At 39.7% G+C, this 24,254-nt stretch overlaps 1 protein-coding gene across 1 annotated transcript in view; it reads left to right on the top strand.

Annotated features, from left to right (window-relative positions):
• The window catches only part of NELL2 (neural EGFL like 2), a 154,051-nt gene that overhangs the window by 66,279 nt on the left and 63,518 nt on the right, over window positions 1-24,254 (top strand). Inside the window, exons 11-13 of the mRNA XM_069802231.1 lie at window positions 802-904; window positions 3,950-4,078; window positions 18,023-18,148. Of these exons, the coding sequence (XP_069658332.1) occupies window positions 802-904; window positions 3,950-4,078; window positions 18,023-18,148 (358 nt within the window). The remainder of the gene's footprint in view (window positions 1-801; window positions 905-3,949; window positions 4,079-18,022; window positions 18,149-24,254) is intronic.

The following is a 24,254-nucleotide window of genomic DNA, read 5'->3' as shown; positions in this document are numbered from 1 at the left end:
TCTTGCATGCAGACCCAAAAGGGTCCTGTGTTCAGTGAGCTCGTATTTTTACTAGATTGCTGATTTTAAGGCAGATGCCTCTGAGGAACATGTTGTTTGCCTTGTTTTCTGTCTTTGCCTTATCATGACTAGAGCACTGCAAGACACATTAATTAGGGCCCAAGGGAGCCTAAAGGTGGTACGTCTGCACTAACTGTATTGCTAAGGCAGGCATTTCGTGTGGACATACTGCGATGATTGTGTGTGACCTGCACTGAGTGCCTGAAGATGTTCAGAAACCATCTTGGCGTTGGACATTTCCAGAAGCCTGATCCAAACTTAGCTGAGAAACCCTCTCTTTCCTAATAGGGAGTCAGTGCCAGTTTCCTTCAGCGTTACTACCACAGCGTTGAGATCAGAGATGTTCAAGTTTGATTTTACTTGCTGTATAAATAAAAAGCTGCTTTAGAGTATTTGTAATGAGCACCCTTGATTCTGGAATCTGCTGCCTCAGTTTTTTGAGAAATAATTGTTACGCTTTCAGGCATAATTTTAAGAGAAACTTCTGAGGCAAGTTGATTGATAGCTAAGATAAGAATGAGAGCTATTGCCACGCTTTTGCTTGCTTGATAAGTTTTGAGTATAGGGGAGTTCCTGATGCTTTTATTGTGCTATGTTGTCCTTTCAAATGGTTCCAAAGGTACCTGGAGTTTGGTGGAGGTAGTTTTTTGCTTGTGCATTATAATGCTAAAACTCCACTAAAGTTATCATTTATCTTTATTTCTTATCTCACGATATTAATCAGTTACCTCAATTTAACAGGACCACAAAATGCAGCGTATTCCAAAGGACAGTTGTACAGCTTTGAACTGCCCAGAATCTCAACAAATCCCCTTATCTCACAGTTGCTGCAAAATCTGTAAAGGTAAGGTAATAGTGGGATATATAAGCTCAGCGTAATTCTCCATTCCTATAGTTTATATAGACTTTTTTCTGATTGGTTTGAATAGGATATGCATGATAATCACTGTAAATATTGGGAAACTGAATAGATAACACCTGCATCATGACATCTGAAAATTGTTTGTAAAATGTCTAATAGTGTAAATTCTGTGAAACGTGTTTGTGTGTTTCATTCTAGCCAAAAATGGGTGAAAAGTCAAAGAAATTATATACATAATTAGTGATTTTCTACTCTTCACTCACTCCAGCGTCCAAACAAAATGAGACTGGAGAAATGTCCATGTTCACCAGCATCTTTCTGAGATGCTTTGAGATGTCTCTTTCAGAGAACTGTTCATGCTATGCAGTTGTTTGAAGACTGGAGTGACTTGTTTACCTGTTTGGGGTTGTAGTCTGCAACTAGAAGCAGAAGCTTTGGGAAGTATTTTTGTATGCTGCGCACCTTTTTATGTTACATCCAGCCTGATCCCTACCAAAGGAGAGAGGTGCAGGAAGCGCTCTGTGTCTTGAGCCCACTCTTTTGATCTGGACTAATACCGGTATCTTCAAAGCTATGAGCAGTTGCATCTTCAAGTGGCTACACCTGTTTCTCTACAGCTAAATAAGATAAATTGATACCTGGCATGAAAGAAGATGTTAGACTCTTGGGCTGATTTTAGGTATACTTCAGCTGAAAAGAAAAGTGCAGCTATAGTTGTTTCTGTGCTACTCAGTGCAAACACAAAGGATATGACTAATCACATCAAGCAGAGAGATAAGAAAGTAGAGGAAAAGAACTTAAGAGAAGTTGATAGGTCTTGAAGTCTATCACAATCAAAAAGGATTTTTTAAATGATAATTTCCTATAAAGTCTTCAGTGGCTTAGAGAAAATAATTCTGTGTTTCTTGTGCCTGGTATAGCTAGAAAATTTTAATATATGTTGGATGAGTGCTTCCTGAACATTTTCAATCCTCCCTGAACCACGCTAGCTTGGCCTCTCATAAGCTACAGAGCTTATTCTTTAAACAAGAAGCTGCTGTATGCTATTATTCAGCAGCATGTATTTTGTTTATTAATACAGTTGATAAAAAACTGTTGAGAGTCTTAAGGATAACCAAAAAATCAGTAGAAAAGCCCTCACCCTTTCTGGATGACATGTATATTCCTAGTTATTTAATGTCAAAATCTGATACAAGCCAATCCAGGCCAGGAAAGCCAAAAATAAGACTGTTGCTTTGTCATTAACTCAGGCTTCGATGAGGAAGACAACAAAAAGGCAAAGAGAAGATGTTGCCATGGCCAGAGGTTGCTCTTGACACACACACACTTCTGCTGTCGTCAATGAGTATTGAAGACCCTCTAACATTAGTAAAAGTGTAGAGCTTTTTGCTTCTTAATGTCCTGAGTTAGGTAACAGCACTGTGGTAGCTACGGTGAATTATAATATTTAAGTAACATTACCTAAGTGTATCTCTAGGTTACAGTGAGGCAATCCACAGCAGAAAAGAAAGAGAGAAAGAAAAACATCAGCCTCTCATATCATAGTAGGTCTGTGATGTTTGCATCATGACCGTGTCACTGGGTCTCAGTGGTAAAACATTCTGCCTTTACGGGTTCTTCTGTTTCTCTTGTCTTGTCTTGCTTGGTTTGTGTTGCTTAATGCTGTTCATGAGCTGCCCAAGTGCAAAACACTTCTCTGACCTGAGCTCCAAGCAGACTTTGCCGTTGTCCTGCTTGAAGTGCTCATTTAACTTAGCTCTGTGGAGTTGGGGTGGAAGCTCTTTCACAGCAAAATATGAATCAGAAGCCAGGTGGAGTGATAAAAGCAATAATCTTTACTGCCAACAAATACTTGTTTGTTGTTTTGTAAGCTGCCTGTGTTGCAGCCTGGTTCCAGCTTGCATTCTGGAGCTGTTGCTGTTACACTGGTCCTGGTCCCCTGAGCCTGACCCACCTTCCCCAGTTCTTCTGCGGGAGGTTTTGAGAGAAGAAAGTGGTTATTGGAAAACAACAGTGAAGTACTGCTGCTTGATCAATTCTAATGCTTCAGTTAAAGAAGAAAACTAAACAAATGAAATTATTGAGAAAACAATGAGGGAGACAAGCTCCACACCTTTACAGACAGACGTGGAAATTGTGGAAGCTTCAAGTCAGTTACTGCAACCAGCTTGAATTCAGCATAATAAAGGATGATTTAATGATGTTCAGCAACATAGCAGCATTAGATTTCATGAGAGCAAACAGAAGGAATTTAAAAAAACCTACGGAGTTGAAAGGTCCAATCTAAATTTTCCAGCCTGGAAAAGAACTTCAGAATCTTAAAAATTTGTAATTAAGGTGCAATGGAAAATGGTCACACTCAGGAAAAATGGAAGGGAAAAAACAGGAAAATAGGAAGTAGGGATGGCTAAAATGTGAGATTTTAAAAATAAATTTCTCTGACATGGAAAGAATGATGTAATCAGGGAAGAGTATTCAGTCAGTGGAGCTTGAAAAGAAGAGATAAGGGGAAGAGAAAAGCAAAGCAGGTCAGTGTTAATCAAAGACTTTTGGTTAAATGTGGAAGGATTTTACAAACACACCTGGGAACAAAAAGCGCTAGGAAAAAAAGTAATACCACTAGTAAACGAGCTACTGAGTGCCTGAGCTATTCAGCTCTTTTATAAATGTCCAAACAAAAAAAGAAAAAGAAAATAAAGAAAAATACATAATTAAGAATTGCCCTGTAAAACTACTTAACAATGACAAGGAGACAGTAAGGGGATTTAAGCAAGCTTCCTATCCAGCTGCCTCAGATCAATGCCATAACCTGAAATTGAATCGAAGACCTAGAGACAGTCTGTTCTTGTGGCCTTTACTACTCCTTTCATCCATTTCATGCTTGGTACAATTTATTTTTCTATATCTCATGGACAATAGAAAGGTATTCTTTGACCTAACTGAGAAAAAGATAGGACTGTCTTTGACAGGGATGTTTTGTAATCCCTGGATTCTTTTTAACCCTCAATCATATTTGTTTCTGTACAGGCCATGACTTTTGCACTGAAGGACATAACTGTATGGAGCATTCTGTCTGCCGAAACCTAGATGACAGAGCTGTCTGTAGCTGCCGAGATGGCTTCCGAGCCCTTCGAGAGGACAATGCCTACTGTGAAGGTAATACTTGTATAGATGCTTAGCTCCGCTCTATAGATTACTGTGGGATGAATGTATTGATTCATGAGTTGTCAGAGGGATAGGCCTATTAAATACAATGAATTAGGTATGCACCTTATTAATCAACTAAAGTGATTATCTCTCCAGTTAAGTTCTTTAAAAAAAGAAAAAAAATCTGATCAGTGATGAAGTGGCAAGTTAGTATGGCTGAGGTCTTTAATTAGAAACATGCTTCCACAGGAAAGTTTTCCTTTTTTTTTCTGTGGTGTTCAGATACTCAGGCAACCTAAAAGTCAACCATTTGAATAGCTTATTAGTATAACATTTAGTTTCTCTTTTCACAACTGCCTCTTCCCATTCTGTCTCCCCAGGAAGTAAGTAAATGCTATAGACTAGGTACTAGTATTGTTAGTCAAACTGACTAATGATTTATTATTTGAGCTACTCTTTTTTGTATCAGGGAGCCACAAGCTAGTTAATCAGAAGAGAAGCCTCTATAATTTGTGTCTTTACAATCTAGCGTAATCCTGTGAAAAAAAAACCCATCCCCACTCCAGTAGTGAGACCCCAAGTCCTCTGCACAATCTCTTAGCTTTTGTGCTAACTGTTGCTCTTCCTCATGAAAACCCCAATTCTGCAAACACATAATACTAGTGTACTATCAGGGCATTCTTACCGTAAACTTAAGTGTTGGCAGCAGGATGGCCTTTGACTAATAAGCAGTTTGGTTCAGATTTAGCCTGCTAAATTGAAAGTCAAACATCTGTGAGTAGAGTCTACGGTACTTTGCAGTCCAACCTAATACCTGGATTGTTCTCTGGCAATGCGCAATTAAATGGGATGAATCAAAGCCTTTTAAGACTGTTCCTTTGGCTGAACTGCAAAAGTTAATGCCTGCAGCTTACTTGAGTTAGTAGCTGCATTAACATCAGCGGGAATGCTCATCTGTAGGTGTAGATTTGAGAGTCCATGACTTTTCAGGAAAGGAGCATATAATTAATTCAGCTTCGCATACCTCTCTGCTTAATGTTTACGGTAAGCCTGCTGATGGAAGCCTGTTTTGAGAAGTAGAACTAAAAATCAGGCAGAAACAAATCCCTTGCCCCTCGTCATGTCCCAGCAGGCATCTGACATCAGGACCTGCAGTAGAGCTTGTTCTGTGTTGCAGCATCAGCCACGTTTTATCCCATAGTCCCTGAAGATTCTGCCAAGGCTTACGCTGCAGATCCGCATTTCTGGGAACTCATCAGCCATTTCCTATTCGAGTGGGTCACTGGAGCAGTGGAGTTATGGTGAAATCAGGTGCTTTAAGAAGGTTTTTTTTCTGCGGCGCTGCTGAATGAAAGCAGAAAAACAAGTTATGCTCTCTTAGTGATCTCCACATTACTCCAATTAGAGTCTGTTGCTATGTGTGGAACTTGCCAGGCATGTCGTAAGCAAAAAACAAAAGAAGCTTTTTGATCAGCATTGGTGGTGAAATATTTAGTTGAGGACACAGTAGATCATCGTATGTGAGACTGATGCAATTCGTATTGTAAGTGGATTTACCAGTTTGTGCAGTGCCTGAATTCAGTATGATGACTTTTTGAGAAGATTTCTTGGCCTGATTGCTTCTGCATGGGCAAATGACATTGTTTCTGGGTGGTAATTATCAATCTGCTTAAGTGCTTTCAAAAAACTTGCATAAGCGAATAAAAGTTTGGGACACATTATTTACATAAAAAAAAAATTTTACATATTCCTATGTTTGGATGCATTAAAGTCCCTCTTAAAAATGTGTATGATTTAGGGTCCGGTCCAGGAGCAACTTGCTCACATTGAAGATAGCGGATTCCCATTAGGAAGACGTGCCCACGTGAGCAAAGCTTCTAAGATTGGGTCCCTGCCAGATGAGGTTCTCCCAGCTGAGGGCAAAGCTAACCCAGCAGGCAGAACAGCCCAGTTTTGCTGTTCGTTATGTACCGTAGCTGCAGCGTAGGCACCACGCTTGAACTATGCACTCTTGGTTCACAGGTCCAGACCTGGCCTTGGCTGGCCATCCCTGACTGAGTGTTCAGGTCATAATGCTGGAAGGAGGGAAAATGAAGTTACAGATTGAAACTTTAGGATTGTTTTTGTGGAAGAGGAAGGTCAGGGGACCGAAATACCTGTGTTTCTTCAGAGTTGTGCTTTCAGTATTGTAACGCTTTTCCCAGCCCCAAAGTCTCTTTGAGCACTGAGTTTTTTATTTCTCAAAAGCAACTCTTACCTTAATATTAAACAATGTAATAGCAAAGGGCACAACAGCAATAGTTTAACACCAAGTCTTTTTCGAGTCCTGTCCCTCATCTTGAAAGGCTGGAATGGTCCCAACCTCCCTTTCTCAGCACATACCCTTTCTTCGCTGTGCCATTATTGTGGCTTTAATTACGAGCAATGCCAAGTGTAGAAATGTTGAGTTAACACAAAGCCTTTCAGAGAAGGCTTTTTGTAATGGCTGGAGCCCATGGGTATGATAGCAGTTTCTATGTTCGCACTGCACAAACTTCAAATGTACTGCAGAAGTGGATGTAATTGATTCTGTGTTAGAGCCAAACTTCACTAAATACAATCCTGATTTGTGTCTCAGCACTGTCAAAATTCAAAGAATAAACAGAAGTAATGATGCTCCCATTGATGGAACTTCTCCTTTAAGGTAGAAGAACAAAAATATTCAAAGCTGGTTTCATTGTGGGTCTGGAAAAGCTGCATAAATTTCATCTGAATGATGGAAGAGTTTGGCTTCTGTCCTAGAAAGAACCGGTGCTTTTCCAAGATACCTCTAGATACTGTTACGGTGGATACCTTTCTGTTTTATAATAATAATATTTGTTAATATTTATGTCACAGTTAGCTTTCCCTTGGAGGACTGTTTAAAGCAATATTTAAAGAGTTGGGATTTTTCATTTTTGTGCTGTAAGCCTTATTGCAAGTACTCTGAAATCTATTTTCTGCCTCAGGTTGTTATGCAGTTTGAGATACCTTGTGGGCAGGTTGGGTGTGGATTATGCTGTGCTGCCCAGGTATAGGTACTTTTGAATATAGCGTCCGTGGTGTACAGCCTACCTACCATCAGTGTTTTACAAAAGCAGATGTTCTGATGAAGTGTAATTAGTTTTTCCCAAAGCAACACCTGCAGTGCTCTCAAACCAATGATCGCCCTCCGGGAGATATTTCAAATAGAGTTCAATGCCCACTGCATTTGTGGTGGCGGAGTTATGCTGAAAAAGTTTTTAAGGATAAAGTTTGTGACTCTTGGCTATCAAGATATTCTGATGCATCTAGAGGAGTGAAATATATCTGTATTTCAAATAAGATGGATTTGCAAATAGTCTGCTTGATGGCAGCTTTAGGTATTCTTCTCAGATCCTTGAACCTAAGCTGCTTTCATGCACTGTCATGCGCTTTTGGCAGTCCTCAAAAGATGTGTTTGGGGAGGAGGTGTTACTTGTACCCTTTGGAGACTGCACTTGGAAGGATTGCTTGAAGTCCGATTTTCTGATTTAATAATAGTGCTCAACTATCTTTGTGCAAAATCTGATTTCACTTCAGAAGTGTTGCCAAGGATTGCTGATTAAATAGGAGAGTAGGCTCAAGAAAGAAGACAGGAGAATGCGGTAATCCTTTGTAAGCACCGGAACTGAACGTGATCTGAGAAAACCTGGTTATTTGCTGCTTTATCAAGAGGATTTTGCCTGATACAGAGGCGGTTTTACATCATGTACTGATTTTGGCTGGGATGAAGTTAATCTTCATAGCAGCCTGTATGGTGCTGTGTTTTAGATTTGTGACTAGAACCATGTTGCTAACAGGGATGTTTTAGCTATTGCTGAACAGCGCTTGCACAGCGTTAAAGTCATCTCCATTTCTCGCTTTCCCCATAGTCAGTGAGTTGGGGGTGGGCAAGAGATTGGAAGGGGACACAGCTGGGACAGCTGAGCCCAACTGGCCCAAGGAATATCCCAGACCATACGGCGTCGTGCTCAGCGGTAAAAATGGGGCTACTCTTTCTAAGGCAGCTGTTGTTGGGCATCAGTCCGCTGGTAGGAGCTGGAGAGGGTTTGCCTTTGAATCCCTTTTTTCCCCCTTTTCCCCCCTTCACTTATTAAACGGTCTTTATCTCAACCCATGAGTTTTTCCTCACTTTTGCTCTTTGGATTCTCTCCCCTATCCCACTGGAGGGGGGAGCTAGCGAGCAGCTGGTGGGTGCTGAATTGCTGGCTAGGGTCAATGCTCCACACATCACAGATTTACCTTATGGGCGTGTGGACCATAATGTTTATTTTCTGATATTTGGGCATTTAGTTGTACTAGTTGCGCAGTACACAACCTAGCTAACTTGTCTTAACAATTTGGGATCATTTAATGTTATGAAACAAATTTCTGTGAAGCCATTTTCCATTTTTATTCTAATTTATCCTTTTTCCTCAGTAACTCTGCTAGTTTCTCTGCTGTTGCCATGTTTGTCCCAGTTTCAAGTGTGGCAGCTGAAACGAGACCAAAGACTGAGTGACTTTTTCTACATTTGAGAATTGCATCAGCTTCACTGATGCTTGTCCCCCGAGGGCAGAAGGTCTTCAGTTTAGAAATCTGCTTTTGAATAAGCTGGCTTGATTTGAGTCTTAGTCAGTGGAGGGAAGTAAGCAGTCTTAGAGGATGAATTGTCTCTCTCCAGAATAAATGTCTGAAGCCCATCGAAGTGCCACTTGGTTGGACCTCTTCAGGTTTCCCTTAGCTCGGAGCTGTATGTTCTCATTCTGCTTGGAAAGACTTACTAATTTATCCCTGTGTTTGGGTAAAATACTAATGCATTATTCAACCCTCTTCCCTAACAGCAAAAACATTACACTTTTTCACTTACCTAATTAGTACAATCTGTTCCTAACCTTACTGTTAATATTGTTGTTTTTAACTACTGGATTACAAAAATAAAGTACGTTTTCAGAATATACCTGATTTCTATGGATTGCAGTGAAGAGAAGAAATCTTACAAAAGATAAAAGGTAGTAATCAAATTGCAGTAGGATACGTGTTGCATCATATTGGCCAAGTACAGTAATCAACAACACATTTTTTCTTTAAACAAGTGTGATATTGAGAAAAGCGTACGTAAGGTAGAGACCTCTGTAATAGAGATAAACCCCAGAGTATTAAAATATATTTTATTAAGTCCTCTGGGTCTTTAATAACCAGTACTGGCCTATTTGCTAGCTTTGTTGTCTTCATGGTATGCACCATATTTTTTCAGTGAGAGTCCTGCTTAGGAGCTCTGCAGTACTGTTAGTTTTGTGAAACTGGGAAGGTCACCCAAGCTCCTCTTTTCATACATAAATTCTTTTTTGTAAGTGAGCTGTGGCGATAGTATCACATATAGCTAAGGAATAAAGGTTTCCGTCTCCATCAACTGGCAGTGTTTGAGTCATTACCTTGTCATTTTGGGTTGGGTTGGAAAACTATTCAAGGAGAAAGAAAAACTTCCGCTCCAGGAGGGCTGAATGTTATTTCCAAATCTCTATTAAAAAGTAATTAAACATTATTAATATTAAAATTAAACATTAATATTAAGCAGTATTAATATATTATTAATTATTAATTTTTTTTCTCAGCAAAGGCAGTAAGTGTCATCTTATTTCCATCATTATGTTACTAAGAAATCTAAATATGAAGAATTATCAGCCCAGTTCTAATGTGTCAGTGTGTCAGAGTGGGCCAAATCCTTCTTGTCTGCCATGGCTCTTATTCAGGAAGGTAATAAAGCATATTCCTAACTTAAAGTGTACAAGTAGTATCCCTGACACCAGGGATATAAAGTGTGGAGCATATTGGGGTACAGATGGTCCCACCACCTGTAGCAGTGGGATAGTTTATATGTGGACAAATTGCAGGATGTGATTCAGTGTTATTTGATTTTAATTACTTCTACAGGAAGTGTGTTCAGACTGATTCTGTCATCCACCATTGGCCAAGAGTGACAGTGGTGTTGTTACGATAAAAAAAAGCTGAAACTAACCATATAAAGGGAGCCTCTTGGAAACTTCTTTAAACTCCGCTGTGCTAGCAGTGCCTCGTAAGGCGATGCTTTATTGTACTGAGAGCAGCCCTTTTCCACCAGCAATAAAAGCGTATGTTGCATTTTGGTTTTAAATGAGAAATTAAGGTGAAAGTTTTCATACAAATTGCTTAAATCTGCAACCTCAAAGCAAAAGAGAAAAGAAACTGAAGCCTTAATTTTGTTCTTGTTTTGCTTTCTCTCCAGTTTTCACTAGTAGCTGGGGTGAAATGCTCTTCTCAATATTACACGTGCTTAAAGAAAAAATGTGTTGTTGATTACTGTCCTTGGCCAATATGATGCAACACGTATCCTTGACTACTGAAAGAATTAGATGCTGTCACTGTGCTGAAAAGTACCCACAGCCAGCTGGTGGGTTTTCGTTTGTAACTTTTAAAACCTCAGTCTAAAAGTGCGACACGTCTTAATGATACGTAGAGGCTGGATCCCCAAGAGCTGTAACAAAGACACAGAAATGCCTGGCATGAACCCAAACTGAATTTAAGATAAATATTCTTTTATGAAGAGTGCAGAACAATAGCAGCCACAGGGATTGTATCTGTTACGGTACTCTATCTAGTGTGGTGTCGTTTGAGAGACAGCCGAGTTGTGGTATTGCCACTTGTTTCTGTAGAGCAGGCAGTAATCTACTGGATAGCTTGCAGGAATGTGCTGTGTGCTTTAGACCCTACCCAGACCCCCAATACAGTCTAACCCACCCACACGGCCCTTACCACAGCTTACAGGTACTATCCTGTTACGCGTGCATCTGTCTTCCAATGAGGAGTTTTAAAATATACATGTGCAATACAGTCTGTGCTGTCTTTTCCTGAGAAGAATCTGATATATATTTGTAGTTTCTGTATAAAAATATTAATGCTCCTTGTTCCCCTTTTAAAATAGGGGAAAACAAAACCACTAACAGTGGCAAGTATTTATAAATTCTTGACATTTACAGTTCAAAATGATGAGAAGCTGTCATACTTATAAAAAAAAAAAAAAGAAAAAGATAATTTTGCAAGTCAAATTTAAAGACCTATTTCTGACTGAGTGCAGTGCTGAAGGGGGATGGATCATGAACTGGAGTCTCAGTAAGTTGTTCTGATTTTTGGAATTCACTAATTAATCATATACAACATCCTTTTTATTCTCAGTATGCAGCTACATCAGACTAGTTATTTGGTGCCTAAGGAAAGGCCCCCTGGGATGCTTTCATGTCTGACAGATAACTATATATAATTACTTGTTTTATCATGTATACACTACCATATGAATTAATTATAAGGTATTAAATAGTAAGAAGATGCAGTTTGCCAAGTAAAACATTACATGATGGCAGACAATATTTGTTTTCAAAAATTTCCTGTGTGATATATATTTTTTTAAATTACATAAAGTCTGTGGGGTCCAGTGATGTTTTCATGAGACTGAGATGAAGATTTCATTTTCTTCCAAGAGTCTCACTTGCATGGGTAGCTCGAACAATATCTACTACTGCATGTTTAACAAGGACAGTTTTATCTCAACGGTCTGTCTTCCTTTCCAAAAACTGGGGCAAGTTGAAATAAAAACAACTCTTTGTACTGTTAAAAATGATATTTCTGAAATGCTGTAATGTTGTATTGTGTCCTTTCAAAGCTATATAGAGCTTCTGTCAAGGAATGTAGACCTTGAGTGACTTTGCTTTTATTTTAAAAGTATTTTCTGTCCTAATAGCCCCCTCTCAGGCTGCAGGAGATGGACAGAGAAATCATGAACTTAAGCAAAGATCAGAGTTTTAAAATAATGTGAAGGGAAAGGCAACAAGATGCATACAATGTGTGTATGTGTTATCTATGCAGTTTAGTTATGGGTGAGGAAAGAACACACCTTGTGTGAAGATGCCATAATTAGAATTTATTTTTAGTCTAATTGATGCTTTAGCAGTCTAGTCAAGATATAACGACCTCTTATTAGTTCAATTACAACAATGCTAACACTTATCCAACTCACCCAGTTTCTCTTAAGGTCCATTAATAATTCAATAAAAATCAATAGACACAAGTAGCTGCCCATTTCCTCTCTTACCCTCCCTATACATTGCTACAGTGAGTTAGTGGCCGAAGTTCTTTGCCGGGAGCAGCGTGGTGGGGATGGTGGAAGGGTATTTTGTTTTTTCTCCTTGGCCTTTGTGTATGCATGAGGTTATTTTTGTATGTTTTAACTCAATACATGGGTTATGTTCTTGTAGTTGGTTCCCCAAGTTAGTTATATTCTGATTCCTTAGGTTTTAGTGCTTTTCTCTTTGGGGGAAGAAGAGACACACAACAGCAGAAAGGTAGGCAAAAATAAACATAATAACCCCAACAACAAACCCCCCAGTTTCAGAGGTAGATCGTATACGCGTGACCACTTGGTAATTTTGCTGTTGGAGCTAGGCCTTTTACTGGCTGTTGGTAACACCGAAGGCACAGGGCTATATATATAAGGAGAAGAAAAAGCTGAAGATTATCTATAGAGGGTATGAGTGATGACAACTATGGTGGTGCAGTCACCTGGAATAAATAATGCGGGAGATTGTGAGAAAATACACAATTTTGATTGACGTTGACGTTAACATCCTTTGTGGACTATGTCAGTTGGAAAAACTGATGCACTGGATGTGATAGAGCAAAGCAAAACAGAAGTGCAGTGATCAGTTTGTGACTGACTGGAGTAACAGTAGTAGTTGAACCATAGGCTTGCCTGGTGATGGGAGAGCCTGGAAATGGTACTGGGAGGAGGAAGAGCAAGGGCTGGGCCAGACCTCCGAGATATTTTGTCCTCTTAGACATTGAGTGAGAAAGGGTATATGCAGGAGACGCGTAGGAGGATAGTGCTGTGGAAACCAAAGCACGTGAGATACTGAAACCAAGTTGTAGCTGAAAGTGAAGGGAGCCTGGAGAGAATAGGAGCTTGGAAATACGGTCAGGGAAGTGGGAGAGACCCTACTAAGACCATTTTTATTGGAGCAGTGGACTGGGAAGTTTTAATGTACTAAACACTTGAGCAATTGGGAAGGAAGTGTTTGAGAATGAGTTAGTGTGTTTGGTGGTGGAAGGAAAGAAAACCAATACTTTCACAGATGGGTAAGCTGGTGGGAGTTGGCTTCAAAGTTATGAAAGTTACGGTCTATCCTTTTTCTTTTAAGGAGGAGGGGCTGTTGAGGGGATGGGTTGAAGATGGGAGGAGAGACAAGGTGAGCAAGACCAAACATACTCAGAACTTTTTTTCCTTTGTGACCCTGTCCAGGATGCAGGATAGGTTGTGTTGGTTTTAAATCCCTGTTTACCTTTTTCAATGGTATTGGTTGCTGTGATCGGTCACTGTTCATTCTCCTCTTTCATAGTCCCTTCATTGGTCAGAAACAACTGCTGATCCTGCAATGCCCTTTTTCTAGGTCAGGGACCAGATGAGAAAGTCTCAACCTTTCCCAGCTTGTCTATTACTGTATGAGTCAGGTCAGGAGTGATAAAAACAAGAACCTGAAGGCCCTTTATGGTGACTATCATTACTGGCATCCATCCTTGGGATTCTCAGCAGAGAGGCCCAAAATTCACAGGAATGGTGGGTAAATGATGCCCTTGCCCTTAGCAGTGGAGCCCTCAGGTCAGGATGGAGATTTGCTGATGAAGTTGTGTGTGGGAGGTGGAGAAGCATTACCCTCTTCATATTTATGAGCTGTGAAGACAGAACCTTTCATTAACACAAAACCCATGGGGTTTTGTTTGTTTTGTTTTTAAATTGTATGTCTAATCTACTCTGCTCTTGTGTTCAGGGTAATTTCTGATGCACTTTTTTTTGCACCATTTTTGTAAATAAAACTTTTTATGCTCCCGTTTGCTCTCTTCCTAGGTACTTAATGTTGTTTGTTGCAAAAATCCTACAAGAGCATCTCCCTGCCCACTGTGTGCCTCTGTAAGTGTGACCAGGGAGATCACTGATGCCATTGAGCTTTAAAGGAAATGGCTGGAGGCAGGACACTATCCATAAAGGATCCTCAGTTCTGGAAATAGCCTTCTCTCTTTATAGCCCAGATTTACTGACTTAGTACCAGACTCATTTCTGCTGGCAGGCTTTTGTGGTGGATAAAGGCAATGATGGATAGCGAGGCCTAAGGAGAGGCTTTGTTTGTTAGCGTGAGGCTTTAGTCAACAATGATTTATAGATTGCAGGTCAAGTTCTTATTAATGGGATTGTAAAACATAACTGGGAATTTCACTCTGGGGAAGCAAACTCATTAGGGTGCAGGAGGAAGGGATACGGGGAAACTTTTCCTGGGTTATATATTTTGCATAAATTTTGTTTGAGTGCTTGGGGGGGATAAAGAAAGGCTTTTTGTTGTTGTTGTTTTGATGTTTTTGCAAGTATAAATAAATCATTGAAGTGCAGATTCCAAACACTTTTGCACTAACCAGTTTTCCCAGAGATGCCTCTTTTATCTGTTCCACTGGGAATAGAGCAGGTTGATGATCTCCATGACTACATTGTTGTCAGTACATCACAGCTGGTGGCTCAGTATCACATCACAGACTTCAAGCACACAAGTCTTTATTGTTGAATGTGTAGAGCCATTGGAGTGGTGCATTCATCCTATTGAACTGACTTCAGCATCTTACTGGCTAAACAGTAAGACATTAATGTGCATTAATATGCTAACTAGGCTCTTTGGCAGGGGAAAATTAAGATAAATGTTGTAGGCTTTCTTAGATATTAAAATGCATCAGGTTTGCTGTTGTACTTAGTGCATTTGTATCTAAAGGTGAATAAAAGGCTACACCAGTGTTTCAACCAGTAAGCAGGATGAAAAGGCTTTTATTTTGGTAGCTTTGAAAGAGAACAGATGTTGGGCTCTTTCCCTGTCCCAGTTCAGTCTTCCTTGATCTGTAATACCTTACCCTAATGTATACAAAGCTTGCACATAGATTGCTAAAGGGGGAATGGAGTCACATGTTTTTAGTGCGGGCAATCTCTGTGTGACTAGTTGTCATTTGACTGTTACTTTGCCCTTTCTGTATTAATTACCTTTTGTGTCCAGTGGCAATGTAATTTAGTGCTAAAGTTGCAAACTGTTTGCAAAAGCAGCTTCTTATCAGCTGTGCGTCCATGGCATAGAGCGATGGAGTTTTGACACTTGATTAGCGTCTTCAGGTGCCAATGTAATACAATAATGTGATAGTAGCAATAATAATCACTTTATTTCCTTAGCATTCTGTACAGGCTTTCTAGAGACCTGGGTGGGAAAGAGTTTTGTTTTCCAGTGAGCGTGTAAAAAACGCAGACGATATCTTTGCAAATCAGTTTGAAGAAAAAAAATCAGATTTGTTCAAATGAAACATTTCAAAGTTAACCTGATGAGTTGTGGTTTTTTGTTTTTTGTTTTTTGTTTTTTTTTTTAACAATCGAACAAGCAAGGTTTTGAAATAAAGGCGATTATAAATAAAACATTGTGCAAAACCTCGATATGTGGTATGTTGGCAAAATGAAAGCTTTTATTTAGAACACTTCTAAATTAGGGGGTTTGAATCAAAGTAGCTCTGGCTTTAAGTTTTTCACTGCAAAATGAAAACCATTAACGTTTTGGGTCTCCTGTGGCTATTTACGTGCCAAAGCAATCATTAATATAGTTTTCAGAAAGTTCTATTTAATGCTTTTGAGGGTGCCAAAGCCGCCTCCTAGGCAGTCTGTTGACGCCAAGAACATAAGGCCTCTAATTACTCGAAGACTGATGTTGTTACTTAAATACAAATCAACACCATTAATTTAATATGGAGTTGTGAACTGGAATTATGAAAGACACAAGTTGCATCGTTTGTGGTAGTAGCTGAGGCATATGTTGTAACTGCTGGCGGGTTTTGTATACTGCACATTTATGTTTCTGCAGAACATCTGTATGTCAGGAGATCTGTGCCGTTTTCCACTTTCTGTGCAAAACCAGCTGCCTCTGCGGTAGTCTTGTGATAGCGTCACTTTTTTTTTTTTTCTTTCTTAGATGACTTTCACAAAATGTGTTTTGAGCCTCAGTATACACACTGTGCTCACTCTAAATACACGTTTATTTGTGTATGCATGTACATGAAAATTACAAAATCAGCTTTTCCAAACCAACACCCTGATAGAGCCATGATTCTTCCGTGCTTGCAGAGCTTAGAGGGGAAGGAAGGGAAGGAAACCAGCTGAAGCATACTGGCTGTGAAACTATTGGGAACTGAATGTGCAAAGCAGGCTGGGCTTACCACCCTGAGCATTCGCGGTGGACACCTTCATGGTTTGTAGCCAACTGCCGCCAGCTTCTCCAGCAGAACGGTTGCACTTGGCAGAGAAACTGGGGAAAACAGAAGTTTTTTTCAAAACTGAATAAGTTAGGAAATCAGAATCGCTAATAATCAGTGTGTCGCATTGTTTTGTACCGGAAGGCAAATTTTCTTCTGGGAATGTAAAAGGAAAAAAAAAAAAAAAAAGCAGGCAATGAGTGCAGTTGGTAAATAGCAATTGATTTAAAGACAATGGGAAGAGAGGAAGAATTGGGAGATAATTATACGACCTAAACAGGAGTAAAGTACAGGAGTTAACACTGTTGCCATTTAGCATCACAACATTAAGAAGTCAACCCTAATTTGAGTTTATATATCCAGTCTGTTGTTTTGAACTATCATCAGACTCTGGACCACAACACTGTTTTCCATCCAGAGATTTTACTTTCCACTCTGAAAGCTGTAAACATCATTGAAAACGGGGAGGAAATCAAAACTGATGAGCAGGAAAAAAACCAAGCCAACAATCCACCCTTTTGATTTTTAACATACTTTTCTAGCAAGGTTCAGTGGCATATTGCATGATAATATAACTAGATGTACAGAGCATCTCAGTAATGCTGTCTTTATCATTATTACAGGAACAGCATGCTGCTAAGCACTTCCAAATTAATATAGCTTTTCTTCTTTGTGGCATAATAGTAGTGTGCAGAACTTTTTTTTATTATTTGTGGTGCTTTCTCTGTCTTATCATTGAAGTATAACCTGCTACAAGAAATGCATCTAATTTTGCAGCCCAAGGGAACACCAAAACCAATCAGGTTTTGGAGTCTATGCCTACAGTGATTTATGCCTGGAGTTTGCTCTAGGACTTTACACTGCAGCAGGTATTCCACTCCAACAAGTATTTTATAAAGTTGCAATTTGTCAGAGCAGGTCTTTATATAAATCAGATTCTTTCAGGTTCCTTTCAGATATGGTGTGTGTATATGTATCTATATACATATGTATGTAGATATGTATAGATATAGATATATGTGTTTATATATGTTAAAATTACTGATTGGCTACTTTATAGTTCTAATAGAAACTTACAATAAGTTCCAGTGTCTTTTCAGATCTTACCATGTTCCTTACGGTTTCTTCCCAAACAATAATACCTGTTAGATCAAAGGCATATAGTATGCCTATAGTAGTGTGTTTGTATACTGATGACTGCAGTGAGTGTACAGGTACAGTGATGGATGACATTGCAGTGCTGAGGCAGTTGGTTTGCTGTTTGGGACCCCAGTTATTTTGGTTTTGTTCTTATTTAAATCATAGGAGTAACATCGTAGGCACTTCAACAGGAAAGATGTAAGCCAATGTAATCTTCTTTGTAACTCCACTAACAGCTGTTCACAGAAAGCTCATGCTGCTTGTCTTGTTTGAACACTTCAAGCAGGTTTTTTTAAAGGAGAAAGCCCCAAAACTTTCCAAAATGCCTTGCTGTTGAAGTAACTTTTTAGTCTAACTCAGTACTGATGGAAGTGAACAGTGGTGTATCGAGAGATTGCAAAGAACGCTGCTGAATTTGACTCATGTTCCCCTTTGCCTTATTCACAGATATTGATGAGTGTGCTGAAGGGCGGCACTACTGTCGTGAGAATACCATGTGTGTAAATACACCAGGATCCTTTATGTGCATCTGCAAAACGGGTTATATACGCATTGATGATTATTCATGTACAGGTAAGAGCTGTATATTTGTGAAAGGAAATAACAGGATGATGGTATTTAGGAGCACTGATACAATTCTTCTAAAGTTAATCTTTGTCAGAGTCACAGAAAGTCTATGTGAAATTTTAAACAGAATAAACAGCAAAATAATTACAAAGATACAGTGCAGAAACGCTAATGCATTTTACAGATTATGTGTATGTTGTATCATTTGCCTGAAATTGTAAGACGGTCTGGATTGTCTCATAGGTCTGCATGGTTTTGGGTGCTGATCAAAAAGGTGAAGGAAGTAGGCTGAAGGGAAATATAAGAGAGCAAAACCAGTGCTATGGGTTACTCGGTTTTCATGTGGCATACCAGTACAGCTTCACTTGGAGTATAATGACTCTTCTGCAAACTTTTGATGGAGTTAAATTTGCTGCATGTTAGAAGTGGCTGTTTTCCTCGTTTTGAATTCTCCTGCGTCGGGGAGCTTCCCCACCTGAATCCTGAGCTCAGAGGGCAGGAGCTCTGCCTGCCTTGAGCCACTGGACAGCATGGCCGGGCTTACCTCTGTATCTTCCCTCGTCGCTCTGTTGCCAGTTGATGCTCTAGAGGAGGTGTTGGGTTCATACTGACTTTCTGTCTTCTAGTCCTCTTTTATTGCAAGGTATTTTAGGGTTATGGAATGAACAGTGAACATTTAAAACAGCCTTCTGTATCACAGTCGGGCTGACTCTAAGTGTTCCTGGGGGGAATGTGTTTTTTCCTACTAGGCAGATAAAGCAAATGTGATTCAAAGATGTGGCACATTCTCTCAGTGAAGAAAAACGTATGTGAACAAAATAGTACCACTATTTTGTGTGCACAGGGGAACACATTAGCTCTTTCTATAAGAGAATATATTTGTTCAGTAAAACTTTCTTGGACAGTAAAGCTGGATATAAATGGATTAGAGTATTCAGAATGTGGAGACAGCACTGTGAAGTTCATTTCTAAATTTATTTAATTCTGTCCATTATGTCTTGACATTTTTGAGCATCAAAGATATGTCTTGGTACAGAAACAGCTTCTTCATAAACTGGCATAATTTGCTCACCCAAACATGCACAGCACTGAGGGACATAGATTTGAAACCACATATGTGTGATTTTTGTGCGTACTGTCTTACCTGTACTCGACATTCTTCTCACATACACTGGCAAGCACTATTTTACTGCAGTAAGCTCAGTTCTTGAAGGACCAAGTTATAGGCTGCTTGCAGGTCCTTTCTGAAGCAACCAGTATGTTTCTGATCACTCTCTCGTGTTTCCCACACCCTCAGTTGAGGAGTAAAGCAATGTTGGGATTATTTTAGGACTGACTTAAACTAAATCACTGTGATACTTTCTCCGCTTTGCTTCCCTTAACTTGCTGTTCTGATTGAACTCTGCAAATGGTAAAGCATTGCAAACAGCTTCACAGGGGCATTCGGTGCCTATAAATACAATAAAGGTATTTCTCAGTACTCCACACATTGCATTCCTCATATTTGCTGAAACGTACTGTTGTGAAATTCAGTGCAGTTCAAGAGCTCTGGACAGTCAAACAGGCGTAAAACTTGCTGGAAATCCATTACAGATCTCACATTCCAAATTGAGTTTGGCTCCACATTTGTAAATAATAGTTCCCTGTGAAATCAGCCTGATGGGTGACAAAATAAATTATTTCTTTTCCACCTTTCCCTTGATTAAGCTGGGAAAAGTTAATGCAAAAGGAAGCAAAGTAGATGAAAGAGTTTTTTAAGATTTCAACTCTTAGGACTCTCTAGGCCAGATGAACTGTAAGTCATGCAGTGACTTTCTGTACGGCTGAGCAATGCTACTCACTGTCGTTTGGGACCTGGAGTTTTTCTGGAGTTAAATTATAGTGAATTTTGGATACTGAGAGGCAACCACGGGGATGCAGTGCCTGTTGGGTGGTAGAATTTTAATGAATGGCAACCTAACATCATCAAGTGTGTATGTCACAAAAGAACTGCATTTTTTTTCTGGTTCCACAACTATTGTGACCCCCTCCAGTGGAGGCACTGCTCAGTTATTGAGGTATGTAGACTTACGAGACTCTTGCATGACATTTCTACCAAACAGCTAGTGAGTGAAAGGTTAATTATGTTTTAAAAATTGAAGGAAACACAGGATACATTTAAAGGCATGTGCTTTGATCAGTAACTGGCATTTTGTGCTTGTTTTAGTCTACATGAGTGACACAGAGCATTTACATTATAGCACTGTATTAAAGCAGGTGGCAAGTGTATATATTTGTACATGAGACTGCTATAGGTTTTTCACTCCTCAGCAAATTATTTGCTCTTTGCTGGTTTTACCATCTATTAAAGCTCCTGAGTTCGGAGACTTCCATGTGCACCCATTTGCCCAGCTATAAATCTAAGAGGTGAAGTGAACACAAGTAGGGAGGGTATCGTGCTGTGGCTTTAACATGGAGTCTGTGGAGGTTTAAACTACTAGATTGCTTAGCATTGTCTCTCCCAAAGAAACTTCTTCTGTTCTGAGAACCAACATAAGCTCGGTGTAGTAGAAACACTGACCGTGTTTACAGGACTGCTGAAAGATGTGTATGTTAATAAATCACTGCAAAATAACAGTGGGAAGGAGTTTACGATGCTAGTGACAGTACTTCTCTATCCTGCAAACAGACCAATAGGTTTAGTCTAGGCCATTATACTTGGGTATAGCTGACTTTTCCCAAGGATTATTTTATCTTACAGCATACTGCGGTATTTTAAAGCAAGTAGTTTACAAGAAAAACTCATTATACTTCCCTTTATTGTCTTTTTTTGGTTTGTTTATTTGTTTGATTTTAATTTAAGTGGAGCTTTAATGTCATTCAGCTAAACAAATGATATCTAGGACTTGAGAAGGAAAAGTATTTTCCAAAAATGTTTTGTTTAGAGAATGAAGGCAGTAAAGTGTATTAGGGATCTCAACCTGTCTCAGCCAACCTTGCATTTGCTCTATTTAAGTCTATCAATTTAATCTGCCTTTTTGATTGTAGAAAGCAGCAAGTAGAAATTTTTGCACTTTGAGAATTGAGAGACCAGCTTGTCCGTTCCCAGCACACCTCACTGTGCATCACGAGCTCACGGCCCATTCACTGCAACTGGAAATTATTTTGATTAAGCTCAATTTTTGTTGTCATGACGGTGCTAGTTCTTGAAGTTAAAGGCATAAACTAAGCCTTTTTATCAGGCAGAAAAGCAGGACAGTAAGGAGAAAAGCAATCATGATAGACCAAAGAGACAGAGCTCTGCAAATTAAGGAGATATTTTTGAAAGGTTTTGTGAAGAGTACCCTGTTTAACTTAGCATATCTGTGAAAGTAAGTCTGTGCACTGTCCTTAACAGAATTTTCTAGGTTTTCCATATTTCTTTTTTGTTCTAATAATCAGATTTATTGTAGAAGCTACACAGAATAGTTGATGTATTCCATAGTCCATACAAAAGCCTGATGTTTACATCTGGCAAAAATGAAAAGTGGGAAAGATGTCTGTAAAAGGAATGGTATTTTAAAACCAATTCAAACACTGATATGCAAAATACATTTACATTCTTACCATTGGATAGTCTCTGTTTTACATAATTAATGCAAAAAATGGGTATTGTAGGACATAATTTCTGCATTGCTCTTTTCTATTTTCCTCAAGATGGCTGGAAGCATCAGCTTCGATAGCATCAGTTTTCAGCTGCTGCAGAAGGGTATTATGAAGATGCCTCTTGCCAACTGCTTGTGAGAGCCATGCTGCAGAAGCCTCACACAGACATCTCTGATGTGCAAAGGCAACCTCGAGTATTTTAGGGGCACCTTGGTACTGCACACATACTACAGAAACTACCAAAAGCTCCAGGACTTACGTTGGTGTGGTTGTACAGTATGCAATTCTGCTCAAATCTCTCAGTACTCATGTACAGGGAGTCTGATGCACTTTGGTTTTTGCCAGTGTTTGCAACTAAATTTAGCCGTTCAACCTTCTTTTGCCTTCTGCAGAATTTAGAGTTCTTGGCAAGTCTCTATTTGCCTCATCGGCAATTCTGGGTTTAACTTGCCGGCTGAAATATCAATGAAACTGAAGAGGAGGCAGATTTTCAATCCGGTTCAGGAATAATGAGAATAGGGCAAACAAGCGACAACTGACCCTGTGTGTTACTACACGTTAAATTTTTAAAATATATTTCAACTCACACTGTTCCTTGTAATGCTGTGTAATCAAATCCAGTTACGGAACTGTAGCTGTGCATAAAATAGCTGACTTATTGTAAGCTGGACCAGAAGCTCTGGTAGCACATCCTTGGGAATGTTACTGAGCAGAAAGAAAATGTTCTGTAGCTTGGCATTAATATGTCATTGTTTGCACAGGATAGGTGAAGCGCAGGAAGGAGACGTTGAGGAATTATACCTGAACTTTGATTAGGCAAGTTATGATGTGAGTGATGTCCACACAGCTTGCCTGCAGACTAACGTAAAATGCCTTATTGTTCCATTCTATGCACACATATATAATTTATCAGTCATTGATCAAGATAAAAAAGAGACATGAAATCAGTGACATTGAAGGGTTTTTCTCCTGTATGAGACATTTGAAAAGAAGTCTGTGCTATCTATCTCTGTCAGAGTCCTGGGCACAAAAGACTGATTTAGACAGCATATAGCTGCTTCCAGAACAGCTCCAGTCTCTTTCTTCCTGGCAAGTTTATTGCAAGTTTTACAATAGATCTGAATTACATTTTGATTTTCACAACAAAGGATGTAATGAAGACATCAATTTCAGATTTTGTTATTTGTATTCATCTTGGAAGCAAGATTCGCAGGGTTAGCTTGAGTTAGTCACAACCGTATTTACACAGAAATCTGTTGTTCGTGACTGATTTTATGTTCAGAAATCAATCATAGCTATGAGAAGGGAGATGAGTCCTAAGCTGCACCCATATGCCAGATGGGTGCACAAACGGCAAATTAAAAGCATAAAAAATATGCCCTGGGCTACCATGCTTTCCCTACATTGGTATCATCTTATTCCCCTTCCACTTTGCTTTTCACAGAGCCTGAAATGTAATGGTGGTGTGCTGGGGGAAGGAAGGCAGAAAATGGCATGAGTCTGTGCTGGGGTAGTTTTATATGTGTAGCAGTATGCTGCACCATCACTGTTAGATATGATTAAATCTGAACGCCTTAGTATTTTTCTGGAGTAGTAACACTTACATCCTTACTCTGCCTGGGATTACAAAAATGCACGGGCTGTTTTCTTGGCTGGAAGAAAGAAAGTTTTCCTTCTAGAAACAAGGTTGCAGCCAGTGTCACCTCCAGTCTTTCGGGCTGCTGTGTAATCTGCAGCTGGTAGCAGTGCTCTGAACAGAGCAATACATATATATCCCTTCTTGCACCAATTTTTTTTTTTTTTAAATGGAAAAAAGAGAAGTTAGGAAATGAGAGATGAGAGCTCTCTCTTTTTCGCACTTGGCTCTCACAGTGAGGAGTTCTGACTAGCCACAGTGGATGGTTAATCACATTTAGTCTGAACAGATGTCTTTATTTTCCTGCCTTGGGACCACTCACCTATCTAAGTAACCCATCAAAAATGGAACAGAAGAACGAAGACCCTGTGAGATTTAGTGCCTCCTCCTTAGATCGTATTAAGGCAGAGGAAGATGCATGACGTGGCCTGGAGAAGCCATGGATTTTCTGAGCCCCAGATGCTTTTTAAGGCTCTGTTTCTGTGTAATCTCATGGGCCACCTTCTTTTTTTTTTGCTTTCCAGTCAGCATAAGAGGGGGAGGTGACACTGATGGAAGTGCTGGTGGTGTGCTCAGCCTCCCCGTGGGTGGGAGTCCCTGAGGTGATGGGGAGGGTAACACAGCTGATGTTACCCTCCCAGAGAACTCTTCCCCAGGAGCTGTTTCGTGTTTCACACCCAGTGGTGCTGGAGTGGGAGGCACTGGGGCTCCCCATCAGCACCCGAGGTCTGGGTAAGGTGATAAATGACCGAATGTAAGACAGACATAGGAAGTACGGAGTGTGTTAGCATATAAACCAGACTCTTTGCATTAATGTTTGTACATGTTGTCATCTATGGGGTTTAGCAAATT

The sequence above is a fragment of the Haliaeetus albicilla genome, chromosome 14, assembly GCF_947461875.1.
Source record: "Haliaeetus albicilla chromosome 14, bHalAlb1.1, whole genome shotgun sequence".
NCBI lineage: Eukaryota > Metazoa > Chordata > Aves > Accipitriformes > Accipitridae > Haliaeetus > Haliaeetus albicilla.
The sequence above is the reverse complement of the archived record's forward strand: the minus strand, read 5'-3'. Positions and strand labels throughout refer to the sequence as shown.